The sequence below is a fragment of the Biomphalaria glabrata genome, chromosome 15 (genome assembly GCF_947242115.1).
Source record: "Biomphalaria glabrata chromosome 15, xgBioGlab47.1, whole genome shotgun sequence".
In the NCBI taxonomy this organism is placed as follows: Eukaryota; Metazoa; Mollusca; class Gastropoda; family Planorbidae; genus Biomphalaria; species Biomphalaria glabrata.
The window spans coordinates 4,258,894-4,274,624 of NC_074725.1; the positions used below are offsets into that span (position 1 = coordinate 4,258,894).

Sequence of the window (15,731 nt, forward strand, 5' to 3'; positions counted from 1 at the left end):
TGTGAAATGCATGTGCAGGTATATTTATGAACACATAGGCTTTCTATGCAGAATTGGTGAGTAGGATCAAAATCATTGAATTGAAAATCTTAAGAAGGATTTAATGTATCCACTACTAAGACCGCACAACAAATGAGGAAATTCAATTCAGGATCACAAAGGCCTTTGGCTCCTCTATAACCTACTATTTTTACCGTTTCAAAAAAAAAAAAACGCAAGCTAAGACTGTTCGGCTATATCACAAGATCCACAGAGCTTGCAAAGACCTTTCTGTAGGGAACAGATCCAGGAGAAAGAAGGAGTAATGTTCCTTTGATAAGACTTTATTGTTTTCGGAATGTTCGATTCGCAAGCGCCGCATCCTCTAAAGAGTCTAACTAGTTCAGAGATCATCTCGATAGTTGATACCATTAGTAGGCTATGTACGTAATCATCATCACTGTGTATGATAGGCGGATATCTATGTGGAGATTATCACTGTGTATGATAGCGGATATCTATGTGGAGATTATCACTGTGTATGATAGCGGATATCTATGTGGAGATTATCACTGTGTTTGATAGGCGGATATCTATGTGGAGATTATCACTATGTTTGATAGCGGATATCTATGTGGAGATTATCACTATGTATGATAGGCGGATATCTATGTGGAGATTATCACTGTGTTTGATAGGCGGATATCTATGTGGAGATTATCACTGTATTTGATAGGCGGATATCTATGTGGAGATTATCACTGTGTTTGATAGGCGGATATCTATGTGGAGATTATCACTATGTTTGATAGCGGATATCTATGTGGAGATTATCACTATGTATGATAGGCGGATATCTATGTGGAGATTATCACTATGTTTGATAGCGGATATCTATGTGGAGATTATCACTATGTATGATAGGCGGATATCTATGTGGAGATTATCACTATGTATGATAGGCGGATATCTATGTGGAGATTATCACTATGTTTGATAGCGGATATCTATGTGGAGATTATCACTATGTATGATAGGCGGATATCTATGTGGAGATTATCACTATGTTTGATAGCGGATATCTATGTGGAGATTATCACTTTGTATGATAGGCGGATATCTATGTGGAGATTATCACTATGTTTGATAGCGGATATCTATGTGGAGATTATCACTATGTATGATAGGCGGATATCTATGTGGAGATTATCACTATGTATGATAGGCGGATATCTATGTGGAGATTATCACTATGTTTGATAGCGGATATCTATGTGGAGATTATCACTATGTATGATAGGCGGATATCTATGTGGAGATTATCACTATGTATGATAGGCGGATATCTATGTGGAGATTATCACTATGTATGATAGGCGGATATCTATGTGGAGATTATCATTATGTATGATAGGCGGGTATCTATGTGGATATTATCATTATATATGATAGGCGGATATCTATGTGGAGATTATCACTGTGTATGATAGCGGATATCTATGTGGTGATTATCACTGTGTATGATAGCGGATATCTATGTGGAGATTATCACTGTGTATGATAGCGGATATCTATGTGAAGATTATCACTATGTTTGATATCAGGTTATGACCGTAGAGATCATCCACTGATGTAGTTCAGTTGTAGATAACTAATAGCGTACCTTGAAGTCAACCCAATAATCTGTTCAGCTTTTAGAGTGTTTTTTTTTAGTATACAAACAGATATAAGTGACAGACATACAGACTTGATGACTTTTAGTTCACGTGTCATGTTGAAGAGAAACTGATGTATGAACGTATATCTTGTGTGCTATCGTACACATTGTTTGCTCTAATTATGTATTGTTTTTTGTAACGCACAATTGTATTGTAAAACAAATTTTCTCACGGAAAATAAAGATTATTATTATGTTAGAAACGAACGAGTATTCATTCTCTGGCACTGCCAGGGTCGAGTTTCGTTAAAGACAGGCAAACGAGGATGTTCCTAGGAATGTTAAGGGCCTTGAAAGTATCTGTGAGGTCAGTTGTTATTATCCCCTCGGTTGGTATAACAATGGGGTAGATTGTTATTTTAGATAACTTCCATACAAATGTAAAGGAAGGGGAGACTTTTTTTCCTTGAGGCTTTGAATATGAGATTGACCCTTTACAGAACAATAAAATCAATTAGAAAATCATTATACGACATTAGTTAGGTCAGGTTCACATCTAACTTTACATTCACTTTCACCTATCTCTTGGTCTGCTGGACCGTTGGGGCACCATACAAGATCTGTCAACCTTCTTTCTCCATTCTTTTGTCAATTGCTTACGATAGAATTTCATTCTGATATTTTTTTCTCATAATATTAAAACCTATCTTTTTACCTACCTGAGTGGACCACTTCGGGGGCGGATTTCGAGTTAGTGTTTCCACACAAACTGTCTTTGTAACCTTGTTGTCCTAATTACTCTGTACTGTGTTGCTGTAACAAAGCCTTCAGTTTCAGGGTAGAGATGACCTGATTTGAGCCATGCTAAGGAAGCCGCCTGATGGTGTCAGTCCATTTGAGGATACCGGAAGTCTAGAGGAGCACTGGGACGGCCCAGCTATTTATTACAGTGATGAGGTTACTGCCAGACAGTTTGGTGTTGAGAATTTTATTTACTCTTTACTCTTTTATGTCGTTAAAAAATATAAATGGCTAGCTTTTGGTATATCCGGAGTACATAATGAAAGTTAGTGTTAATAAGCCTTTAAAACAAAATATGATCATTGATATTTGTTTTGTTTAGCATGAAAGCCTAGTTGAAAGCCGTGTGGTAGGCGCTCTGGACTGTCGTCTTGATGGACCAGGCAGGGCCGTCTTTGGATGATTGGAGGCCCTAGGCCAGGGGTTCTCAGCCTGTGTGTCGCGACCCCTTCGGGGGTTGAATTACTGTTTGTCAGGTGTCGCCTAAGACCATAGTAAGTTGTATAATTTGCATTATCATCAACTTTTTATTTTGTCAATTCTAACAAATATACTAATACCATAGTTGGTATTAAGAATATACATTATTATTTTGATGTGGCTGAGCTAATAGACCTTACTCATATTGGATTTATTCTTATAAATTATGAAACAATGTTGAGCTTTTATTTAATAAAATAGAAAGTGAGGGGGACATACTGAAGAAGAGAGATATTGTACCAGAGGATTAAAAAATAAACTTTGAGTTAATGAGTGTAACACCATTGTTTAAAGGTCATTGTTTAAAGGTCATGTTTTTTTCCATTGATAGTTACAACTTTTGATGAACAACAAAGTTGGATGCGTTTAACGCGTTCCGCTAGTTCACACTGATGTCCACGTAGTTCTCCAGATGCAAAGTTCTAAATTTTTAAAAATTGTAATCTTCGAGAAGTTTTTTTTTAAAACCAGAAATAAAAATACAGAAAATAGCCGACCTGGTAGACATCTTTGTCACCTTGAAAAATTAGATGTTTCGTTGTAAGTATCAAATACATTGTGCCTCGATTTGTTTGAAAATATCCGTTCGTCCAATTTTAAATTTCAACTTTGGCAAAAAAATATGGATGAAATTAAAACATATTTTGCCAACTTTATCTGCTTTCTATGGGGAAAAAGAGCATTGACTCTGACAGACCGACTACAATGGTAATTTATGGCAAAGAACATTTGCAAAAGCGTGTAAACTTCCAAATCTACATGACATCCTGTTAACATTTTTTAAAAGTCAAAGTTGAAGATGTTCCAGAGACATCTCAAGAAGAGTTTATTGAGGTCATCAAAAGCGATGCAGCTAAAAAATGATTGGTTTTCAATGGCAGTGACACAAGTCTGGATCACGTGTTTGTCTCATTTTGAGATTGTGTTGCGCCTTCTGCGTCCATTTCTAACAGAAGACTTATATCATTGAGAAGCAAGGTTTTCCAGCCTGTTATTAAGTCTAAATAAAAGAAGTAGACTTGATGATGAAGATGACATTCATTGTGCTCTTACAAAGACTCCCACAAGAATCCAACCTCCCCACTAACGTTGGCGTATTTACAAATGTGTCGCAATGCAGTTGACTTGATTCTATCATCCTTCTTGTTTCGCCATACTTTAGAATTGTCACACAAGTCTGTGCACAGGAATAGGGCGAATACGCAATAGAAAAGTTAATATATGCAAGTCATAAAGATAAACTTTTTGTTAGAAATTTAATTAAAAACACATTTATTTTTACACTAATTACAATTGCATAAAGCTTTTGCTATTTTCAAATTCAAACAATGAAAATGCATGTCTCATAAATCAGATATATACATTACGATAACGACTTTATAACATTAGCAAATTTCCATATATCTATTTTCCAAAAACAAAAATACTGTTGCAGGTCGCTGCCTAGTGGGGAATCGTATTAGGGGGTCGCGGCACTAAAAAGATTGAGAACTGCTGTCCTAGCCGAAGTGAATTTGGTGCCCCCCAGATGAAATTAAAAAAAAAAAGAAAGAGTGAAAAAATAAAATTACGCAATTTATTAAATACCTGCTCGTATAAATCTAAATAGACAAAAAAAATGCCATTCATATATCGCAGAATTGGACTAGGAAACTAGGCATAGTGCTGGCATAGTGCTGGCATAGTGCTCTACCGAGTTTGAGATCTAATCCGAGTTTTGCAATTTTTAGTTTAAATTTTCTTGCTTTCCTACAATGACCTAAACAGCATAAGTATTCATTTTTATTCAAGCCGTACTGAAAGTAAGTTACTTAAAATTTGTTGGTCACTGAAATGAGCATTTTATATGATGAAGCAGTGAAATCTACAAGCACGAGATAACATATAATCGCAAATCTATGTAAGGCCCTATATGTTATAGATAAAAACACAAAAACAACAGAACAATTTTTACACATATTTATTCTTTAAAGACAAGAAAAATAAATCACAGATTAAATCATTGTTCGTTATAGAAATCCCCAAAACATGTTTTGTAAATAATATAAAATACTAACGATAAATATAAATAGATTGCTATGCTCTATCACAATTTTGGTCCAACTCTATCCGGTTGATATACAAGAATACATTACCATTAAAGCTAGTCTAAAGCTAAACTAGAAACATATATAAAATAATAATAATATCATTATTACCCATGAGGGTATTTGCTCCACAATTTGTGTATCACACACAACAATAATTATAATAATAGCAAACAAAACATTCAGTACAGTTTCACTTCAACATTGTGTGTGATAATAATAATAATTTTATTTATAAAGCGCTGTTAAAAAACAAAATGTAGGCTCAAGGCACTGTGATAACATTGCAAACACAAACACTAGAGCTAAAATGACTAACTAATCTAAATACGTTTTTAACAGGTAGGTCTTAGTGTTCTTCTTGAAAGTGGTGTAGCATGTTGTCTGTCTGAGATCAATGGGGAGTGAGTTCCAAACCTTTGGTTCGAGCACTGAAAAAGCCCGCAGGCCCTAGCTTTTGAGGGAGAAACGTGGCACGACTAAAAGCGTTGAGTCCATTGAGCTCAGGGCTTTCTGAAGGACATTTGGAGTGATCAGTTCGCTAAGGTACAAGGGCCTTTCTTTGCTAATGGAAATAAAAGGACTTCTTGCGTTTGCTTGTTTTTGTGAGATCGGTATCTGGAATCATTTATGCGATGATGCATTGCTATAAGTCTACACTGCCCACATGTTGTGACGTTGCAGGTAGGTGTTCAGGCCTTCTCTAACGACTGGTGTCGGTTCCTCTCGTAGAACAGTGCCTGTTTCACCGTAGAGCCCTATTCTCGAGATACATTCACATATAACGCAGGTTTAATGTGGCTTTCGCTTTGTTCTGAAGAAGCCAGCCATTTTTCGTTTGGTACGCTTTTCTTCCAGAGGCGTATACGTACTTCATTAGCATCGCTCTCCCCATATTGACCAGCTGGTAAATACCTACAGACATTTAACTCAAGTATAGTCTAGTCATTTATACTAATATTTTTAAAATAAATTATTGTATTGACGTTGACACTTCAGTGTCTCAAGCCTAACTTTGTGTTCATCTTATCCTTCATGTTTACCGGAGACTTTAACATTTCTATGTTCAAATGGCACTAATTGAAACGGTTCTTATGAGTTTACTTTTCATCTGAATAAAAAAAAATCATTTCAATTCTGAATGCGACATTCATAAATTGTATAAAAAGCATTGCTTTGAAATTTTAAATGAACAAAAAAGATACACAAAATATATGCTAAGGTACTCAATACTTAATCAATTAGTGATAAAAATACTAAATACAAATACTTCAAATACTAACTCTTCAAATTAGCGGGCTACAATGATTTTTGTTTCCTTTAACCAAAACCAATCTCAATTTAAGAAATTATGAGCGAATGTTTTTATAGTGTATATATGTGTTTAAGCTTAAACAAGAAATGGGAATAAAAATGGTAGCCTACTATTTGTAAATATGAGAAACTAAATGGAGATAGAAAACAAATAAATACTTTACAGCTTTAAATTACAAATATGAAACCCAAAACATACATAGATATGCAACTAATACAAGTAAAAAGGACCACAAAATGTAGTCAGATGCTTTATTTTGGTTTTTATGTCCGAAGCTCTGATTCTTTTTGTTTGCCAAATCCATACCGGCTGTAAGTCTCTCTTTAGTATCTTTATTATAAGCAGTACTCTCTTCAGTTTCTTTAACAACTGAAGAGATATCTTTATTTTCACTAATATCTTCAGTCTTCTCTTTATTTTCTTTATGATCCGCATTTTCTTCATTTTCTCTCATTTTTTCAGTCTTCTCTTCACTTTCAATCTTCTCTTCACTTTCATTCATCTCTTCATTTTCAATCTTCTCTTCATTTTCAATCTTCTCTTCATTTTCAATCTTCTCTTCACTTTCAATCTTCTCTTCACTTTCAATCTTCTCTTCATTTTCAATCTTCTCTTCATTTTCAATCTTCTCTTCACTTTCAATCTTCTCTTCATTTTCAATCTTCTCTTCATTTTCAATCTTCTCTTCACTTTCAATCTTCTCTTCATTTTCAGTCTTCTCTTCACTTTCAGTCTTCTCTTCACTTTCAGTCTTCTCTTCACTTTCAATCTTCTCTTCATTTTCAATCTTCTCTTCACTTTCAATCTTCTCTTCACTTTCAATCTTCTCTTCACTTTCAATCTTCTCTTCACTTTCATTCTTCTCTTCACTTTCAATCTTCTCTTCATTTTCAATCTTCTCTTCACTTTCAATCTTCTCTTCACTTTCAATCTTCTCTTCACTTTCAATCTTCTCTTCATTTTCAATCTTCTCTTCACTTTCAATCTTCTCTTCATTTTCAATCTTCTCTTCACTTTCAGTTTTCTCTTTGTTTTCTCTAGTTTCTTCAGTCTTCTCTTTAATTTCTCTAGTTTCTTCAGTCGTCTCTTTAATTTCTCTAGTTTCTTTATTCCTCTCTTTAATTTCTCTAGTTTCTTTATTCCTCTCTTTCTTTTCTTTAGTTTTCTCTTTGTTTTCTCTAGCTTCTTCAGTCTTCTCTTTGTTTTCTCTAGCTTCTACAGTCTTCGATTTATTTTCTCTACTAAAATTAGTTTTTTCTTCACTTTCCGTACTTTCTTCAGCCTTCTTTTCACTTTCTTTACTTTCTCCTTCTTTCTTTTTACTTTCTCTACTTTCTTCATCCTTCTTTTCACTTTCTTTACTTTCTTTAGCCTTCTCTTTATTTTCATTAATTTCTTCACTTTCTCTTCTTTCTTCAGCTTTCTCTTTACTTTCTCTTTCTTTTCTTTCTTCAGCTTTCTCTTTACTTTCTCTTTCTCTACTTTCTTCATCCTTCTTTTCACTTTCTCTACTTTCTTTATCTTTTTTTTTACTTTCTCTACTTTCTCCTTCTTTCTTTTTACTTTCTCTACTTTCTTCATCCTTCTTTTCACTTTCTCTACTTTCTTCATCCTTCTTTTCACTTTCTCTACTTTCTCCTTCTTTCTTTTTACTTTCTCTACTTTCTTCATCCTTCTTTTTACTTTCTCTACTTTCTTCATCCTTCTTTACACTTTCTCTACTTTCTTCATCCTTCTTTTCACTTTCTCTACTTTCTTCATCCTTCTTTTCACTTTCTCTACTTTGTTCATCCTTCTTTTCACTTTCTCTACTTTCTCCTTCTTTCTTTTTACTTTCTCTACTTTCTCCTTCTTTCTTTTCACTTTCTCTACTTTCTTCATCCTTCTTTTTACTTTCTCTACTTTCTTCATCCTTCTTTTCACTTTCTCTACTTTCTCCTTCTTTCTTTTTACTTTCTCTACTTTCTTCATTTTTCTTTTCACTTTCTCTACTTTCTTCATCCTTCTTTTTACTTTCTCTACTTTCTTCATCTTTCTTTTCACTTTCTCTACTTTGTTCATCCTTCTTTTCACTTTCTCTACTTTCTCCTTCTTTCTTTTTACTTTCTCTACTTTCTTCATCCTTCTTTTTACTTTCTCTACTTTCTCCTTCTTTCTTTTCACTTTCTCTACTTTCTTCATCCTTCTTTTCACTTTCTCTACTTTCTTCATCCTTCTTTACACTTTCTCTACTTTCTTCATCCTTCTTTTCACTTTCTCTACTTTCTTCATCCTTCTTTTTACTTTCTCTACTTTCTTCATCCTTCTTTTTACTTTCTCTACTTTCTTCATCCTTCTTTTTACTTTCTCTACTTTCTTCATCTTTCTGTTCACTTTCTCTACTTTCTTCATCCTTCTTTTTACTTTCTCTACTTTCTTCATCCTTCTTTTTACTTTCTCTACTTTCTTCATCCTTCTTTTTACTTTCTCTACTTTCTTCATCCTTCTTTTTACTTTCTCTACTTTCTTCATCTTTCTGTTCACTTTCTCTACTTTCTTCATCTTTCTGTTCACTTTCTCTACTTTCTTCATCTTTCTTTTTACTTTCTCTACTTTCTTCATCTTTCTGTTCACTTTCTCTACTTTCTTCATCTTTCTGTTCACTTTCTCTACTTTCTTCATCTTTCTGTTCACTTTCTCTACTTTCTTCATCTTTCTTTTTACTTTCTCTACTTTGTTCATCTTTCTTTTCACTTTCTCTACTTTCTTCATCCTTCTTTTTACTTTCTCTACTTTCTTCATCCTTCTTTACACTTTCTCTACTTTCTTCATCTTTCTGTTCACTTTCTCTACTTTCTTCATCCTTCTTTTCACTTTCTCTACTTTCTTCATCATTCTTTTCACTTTCTCTACTTTCTTCATCCTTCTTTACACTTTCTCTACTTTCTTCATCTTTCTTTTCACTTTCTCTACTTTCTTCATCCTTCTTTTCACTTTCTCTACTTTCTTCATCCTTCTTTTTACTTTCTCTACTTTCTTCATCCTTCTTTTTACTTTCTCTACTTTCTTCATCCTTCTTTACACTTTCTCTACTTTCTTCATCTTTCTGTTCACTTTCTCTACTTTCTTCATCCTTCTTAACACTTTCTCTACTTTCTTCATCTTTCTGTTCACTTTCTCTACTTTCTTCATCATTCTGTTCACTTTCTCTACTTTCTTCATCATTCTTTACACTTTCTCTACTTTCTTCATCTTTCTGTTCACTTTCTCTACTTTCTTCATCCTTCTTTACACTTTCTCTACTTTCTTCATCTTTCTGTTCACTTTCTCTACTTTCTTCATCATTCTTTTCACTTTCTCTACTTTCTTCATCCTTCTTTACACTTTCTCTACTTTCTTCATCTTTCTGTTCACTTTCTCTACTTTCTTCATCTTTTTTTACACTTTCTCTACTTTCTTCATATTTCTTTTCACTTTCTCTACTTTCTTCATCCTTCTTTTTACTTTCTCTACTTTCTTCATCCTTCTTTTTACTTTCTCTACTTTCTTCATCTTTCTGTTCACTTTCTCTACTTTCTTCATCCTTCTTTTCACTTTCTCTACTTTCTTCATCCTTCTTTTTACTTTCTCTACTTTCTTCATCATTCTTTTTACTTTCTCTACTTTCTTCCTCCTTCTTTACACTTTCTCTACTTTCTTCCTCCTTCTTTTTACTTTCTCTACTTTCTTCATCTTTTTTTACACTTTCTCTACTTTCTTCATCTTTCTTTTCACTTTCTCTATTTTCTTCATCCTTCTTTTCACTTTCTCTACTTTCTTCATCCTTCTTTTTACTTTCTCTACTTTCTTCATCTTTTTTTACACTTTCTCTACTTTCTTCATCTTTCTTTTCACTTTCTCTACTTTCTTCATCCTTCTTTTTACTTTCTCTACTTTCTTCCTCCTTCTTTTTACTTTCTCTACTTTCTTCATCCTTCTTTTTACTTTCTCTACTTTCTTCATCCTTCTTTTTATTTTCTCTACTTTCTTCTTCCTTCTTTTCACGTTCTCTTTCTGCATGATTTACTGGTGACATGGTTTTCTTATTATTATCCTTTTGACTATTTCTAGATGTTTCGTTTCGTTTTTTTCTAGCCTTTTTTATTATACGACCTTCAACTTGTCTTGTTTGTGTCGTCTGCTTTCTTTCATTTCGTTCATCGTCGTCTTCTATTTTAACGTCTCCAGCTGATGCTCCAAATTCATTAGAGTGCTGGGCTGGTGGAACAAAGAGTTTTGGACCACATGAGGTTCCTATTAATGGGCTTGTTACATTGCTCTCGTGAACTAATGGTCTAGTTACATTGCTCTGATGAGCTAATGGGCTAGTTACATTGCTCTGATGAGCTAATGGGCTAGTTACATTGCTCTGATGAGCTAATGGGCTAGTTACATTGCTCTGATGACCTAACGGTCTAGTTACATTGTTCTGATGAACTGATGGTCTAGTTACATTGCTCTCGTGAACTAATGGGCTAGTTACATTGCTCTGATGAGCTAATTGTCTAGTTACATTGCTCTGTTGAGCTAATGGGCTAGTTACATTACTCTGATCAATAAATGGGCTAGTTACATTTCTCTGATGAACTAATTGGCTAGTTACATTGCTCTGATGACCTAACGGTCTAGTTACATTGCTCTGATGACCTAACGGTCTAGTTACATTGCTCTGATCAATAAATGGGCTAGTTACATTGCTCTGGGGAGCTAATGGTGTAGTTACATTGCTCTGTTGACTTAATGGGCTAGTTACATTGCTCTGATCAATAAATGGGCTAGTTACATTGCTCTGATGACCTAATGGTCTAGTTACATTACTCTGATCAATAAATGGGCTAGTTACATTACTCTGATCAATAAATGGTCTAGTTACATTGCTCTGATGACCTAATGGTCTAGTTACATTACTCTGATCAATAAATGGGCTAGTTACATTACTCTGATCAATAAATGGGCTAGTTACATTACTCTGATCAATAAATGGGCTAGTTACATTGCTCTGATCAATAAATGGGCTAGTTACATTGCTCTGATGACCGAATGGTCTAGTTACATTACTCTGATCAATAAATGGGCTAGTTACATTACTCTGATCAATAAATGGTCTAGTTACATTACTCTGATCAATAAATGGGCTAGTTACATTGCTCTGATCAATAAATGGGCTAGTTACATTGCTCTGATGACCGAATGGTCTAGTTACATTACTCTGATCAATAAATGGGCTAGTTACATTACTCTGATCAATAAATGGTCTAGTTACATTACTCTGATCAATAAATGGGCTAGTTACATTGCTCTGATGACCTAATGGTCTAGTTACATTACTCTGATCAAGAAATGGGCTAGTTACATTGCTCTGGGGAGCTAATGGTCTAGTTACATTTCTCTGATCAATAAATGGGCTAGTTACATTGCTCTGATGACCTAATGGTCTAGTTACATTGCTCTGATCAATAAATGGGCTAGTTACATTGCTCTGGGGAGCTATTGGTCTAGTTACATTTCTCTGATCAATAAATGGGCTAGTTACATTGCTCTGATGACCTAATGGTCTAGTTACATTGCTCTGATCAATAAATGGGCTAGTTACATTGCTCTGGGGAGCTATTGGTCTAGTTACATTTCTCTGATCAATAAATGGGCTAGTTACATTGCTCTGATGACCTAATGGTCTAGTTACATTGCTCTGATCAATAAATGGGCTAGTTACATTGCTCTGGGGAGCTAATGGTCTAGTTACATTTCTCTGATCAATAAATGGGCTAGTTACATTGCTCTGATGACCTAATGGTCTAGTTACATTGCTCTGATCAATAAATGGGCTAGTTACATTGCTCTGGGGAGCTAATGGTCTAGTAACATTTCTCTGATTAATAAATGGGCTAGTTACATTACTCTGGGGAGCTAATGGTCTAGTTACATTGCTCTGATGACCTAACGGTCTAATTACATTGCTCTGATGAACTAATTGGCTAGATACATTGCTCTTGTGAACTACCATTTCCGTTTGCGATTGTGAGTGTAATTCTTTGGCTTGTGTGTTGGGTGTAAACAATATTGTCTTGTTATTGCTCATAGATTTCGTTGTGTTATTTTTAGTCTTTGGTGATGGTCTATTCTCAAATAAAATATCGTGTTTGTCTGAATCTTGAGAAAAGTCTTGACTGCAAGAATCATCTGTACTATCAAGATCATCTTCATGAGATGAAGAAGAAGAACTGTGTGTCTCAGACATAGATGTTTCATAATCTTTACGATCCCTCACAAGCTTTCTTCTAGATTGCTCTGGTACTGATAATACAGGGCTATTAAAAAGCATACCTCCACTTTCTATGACTGTATCCAAAGAAATTCCATCAGTACAAGAGCTTTGGTATTCCTCTTCTTGTCCAAGGGTGTTATCTGTTTCAACTGAAGACAATTGTTCATAATCTTCATCATCTCTCACAATATTTCTAGATTGCGCTAGTACTGGACTCGTAAAAAGCATAGCTCCACTTTTAATGACTGTATTCAAAGAAATTCCTTCTGTACAAGAGCTTTGGCGATCACCTTCCTCTTCAAGTGTATTATCTGTATCAATTGAAGTAAAGTGTTCAGCCAAGTTTCCATAGCTATGTTTATTCATTGTAGAATCTAACTGCTGAATATCTGATGGTGGTAAATCCGTATCAGAAATAGATGAAGGACTTACTTTAGATTTGTTCTTTACATCAAAGTTATCAAATTCAGTTTTGGGCATTTTCAATGAGGATATAATGGGGCTCTCAAAGAGTTTATCGCCATGAGCGGTATCTGAACGTGACGATAATTGTTTAGGCAAGTCTCCACGGCTTTGTTTATTTATTGCAGAATCTTGCTGCTGAATTTCCTCTAATGGTATATCTGTATCAGCAATAGATGAAGGATTTTCTGTGGAGTCTACATCATCAATTACACATTTGGGAAATTTTAAAGACGACATTCTTGGACTCTCAAAGAATGTATCGCCATGAGCGGTATCTGAACGTGACGATAATTGTTTAGGCAAGTCTCCACGGCTTTGTTTATTTATTGCAGAATCTTGCTGCTGAATTTCTGCTAATGGTATATCTGTATCAGCCATAGATGAAGGATTTTCTGTGGACTCATTCTCAGCATCAATATGATTAAATACATATTTGGAAATTTTTAATGAGGACACACTTAGACTCTCAAAGAGCTTAGAGCCATGAGGGGTATCTGTACCTGGAGTGAATTGTTGAGCCAAGCCTCCAGAGCTTTGTTTATTTATTGTAGAATCTAATTGTTGAATTTTTGGTGATGGCATTTTACCATTAGGAGTTTGTCGGTTTTGGTTTTCAGTTACGAATGACAAGTAGTGTCTACTAGTTTCACTTCTCAGCGAGTCAACCAAAGGTGGACTTATTTCGGTTGGTGGAAAAGAATGATGTCCTTGCTGAGTTTGTGTCTGGTTAATTTTGAGATTTCGTTCTTGTGTTGATGATTGTTCAGCCATGACATGTTCTCGCTGAGGCGATGTAGTTTTGACATTTCCTTGTAGTGTTGGTGTAGCTAGTACAGTTCCGTTCTGAGTGGGTGTGGTCATGACATTAGCTTCTTGAGATGGTGTAGCCATAACATTATTTACTTCCTGGGATCGGGTTGCCATTACATTTTCTTGCCGCGATGGTGTAGCCATGACATTTCTTGGCTCAATTGATGTAGCCTTTTGATTTCTTTGATGAGTTGGTGTAGCTTTTAAATTTCGTGGCTGTGATGATGAAATCATGACATTTTCATGCTGAAATGTTTTAGCCATTACATTATCTGTAGCCAATAAATGTCCTTGTTGAGTTGGCGTAGAGATGAAATTTCCTTGTTGAATCGGTGTAAAACTGAAATTTCCTGACTGCGATTCGGTAGCTACATTTCCTTGCTGTAATGGTGTAGCCATAGTATTTCCTCGCTGAACCGAAGTAGTCAATGTATGTCCTTGGTTTGATGGTTTAGTTATTACATTTCTTTGCTGAAATGATGTTGGTATTAAATGTTCTTGCCGTGATTGTGTAGCCATGAAATGTTCTTGCTGCAATGGTGTAGCCATTATATGCCCTTGCTGTGTTGGCATAGCCATGACATCTCTTTGCTGAGTTGTTGTAGCAATGAAATTTCCTTGCTGCGATGGTGTAGCCATTATATGCCCTTGCTGTGTTGGTATAGCAATGACATCTCTTTGCTGAGTTGTTGTAGCATTGAAATGTTCTTGCTGCAATGGTGTAGCCATTATATGCCCTTGCTGTGTTGGTATAGCCATGACATCTCTTTGCTGAGTTGTTGTAGCATTGAAATGTTCTTGCTGCAATGGTGTAGCCATTATATGCCCTTGCTGTGTTGGCATAGCCATGACATCTCTTTGCTGAGTTGTTGTTGCAATGAATTTTCCTTTCTGCAATGGTGTAGCCATTATATGCCCTTGCTGTGTTGGTATAGCCATGACATCTCTTTGCTGAGTTGTAGCTAAGAAATTTCCTTGCTGATTTGGTGTAGCCATTAAATGTCCTTGAGTTGGTGTAGCCATTAAATGGCGTTGAGTTGGTGTAGCCATTAAATGGCCTTGAGTTGGTGTAGCCATAAAATGTCCTTGAGTTTGTGTAGCCATTGAAAGTTCTTGCTGTGATGGTATTGGCATGACATTTCCTTGTGGAGTTTCTGGAATACTCTGGAAATGTCCACCAGCAAAATGTAGTGTTGGGCGTGAAAACTGTCCCTGTTGATGTGCTAGTGTTTCTTGGGTATGTTCCTGTTGCTGTTCTGATCGATGAGGGATATGTCCTTGTGGAACTGTGTAGTGCATCTGTTGTAATGTAGGCCTATCTGGCAAAAGTTCATGCTGTGGTGTAGCTGGCAACCTTTGTCCAATTCTCTGTAAATTAGATGTGTCCATGATTACAGCATTTCCTAACTCTCCCTGTGGCTCTTCATCAATATGAGATTGATGTCGAGGTTCTGCCCTCCTTTGGTCAATCTGTTGCCTAGCAAACTGAAAATTAGTTGAATAAAGGGATGCATGAGCAAAGTGTTCGTCCAATGTAGACTCGTTGTGTCCAGTTTGTGTAAAGTTCAATTCTGATTGTGATGTATGTCTATCGCAGTTTCTCGAAAGATGATTGCCACTGGGTGACCTTATTGGCTCAGTTTGTGATTCTAAATAATAGGTCCTCAGTGCCTTTAATGCTTCCTAAAAATGTACACACAAAAAATAGTAACTGACCATTTTGTAATAATGAGAATGGTATATTGGACTATTGGAAAGGTTAAATTTTTTTTATTAAACATATTTTATTTTTTATGTTAAACATATTTGATCTGAAGAAACAAGTGCGATTCTTATCAGATGAATACTCAAAAC

General features: G+C 35.3%; 1 protein-coding gene and 1 long non-coding RNA gene across 5 annotated transcripts in view; one reads left to right on the forward strand and one right to left on the reverse strand.

The window, feature by feature from the left end:
- LOC129923080 (uncharacterized) overlaps window positions 1–15,731 on the forward strand; it is a 17,629-nt gene continuing 1,898 nt past the window's right edge. Inside the window, exons 1-2 of one of the 2 annotated variants that reach the window (XR_008774988.1) lie at window positions 1–56; window positions 2,760–2,931. This is a non-coding gene — a long non-coding RNA (uncharacterized LOC129923080). Of the gene's footprint in view, window positions 57–1,103; window positions 2,932–15,731 lie in introns of those variants that run through there. The other variant, XR_008774987.1, reaches the window with a different exon arrangement.
- Window positions 4,862–15,731, reverse strand: part of LOC106072188 (protein PF3D7_1417600-like) — a 24,713-nt gene continuing 13,843 nt past the window's right edge. For all 3 annotated transcript variants that reach the window (XM_056012158.1, XM_056012157.1, XM_056012159.1), the window contains one exon: window positions 4,862–15,560. In XM_056012158.1, the coding sequence (XP_055868133.1) occupies window positions 6,492–15,560 (9,069 nt within the window). In that variant the 3' untranslated portion in view covers window positions 4,862–6,491. The remainder of the gene's footprint in view (window positions 15,561–15,731) is intronic.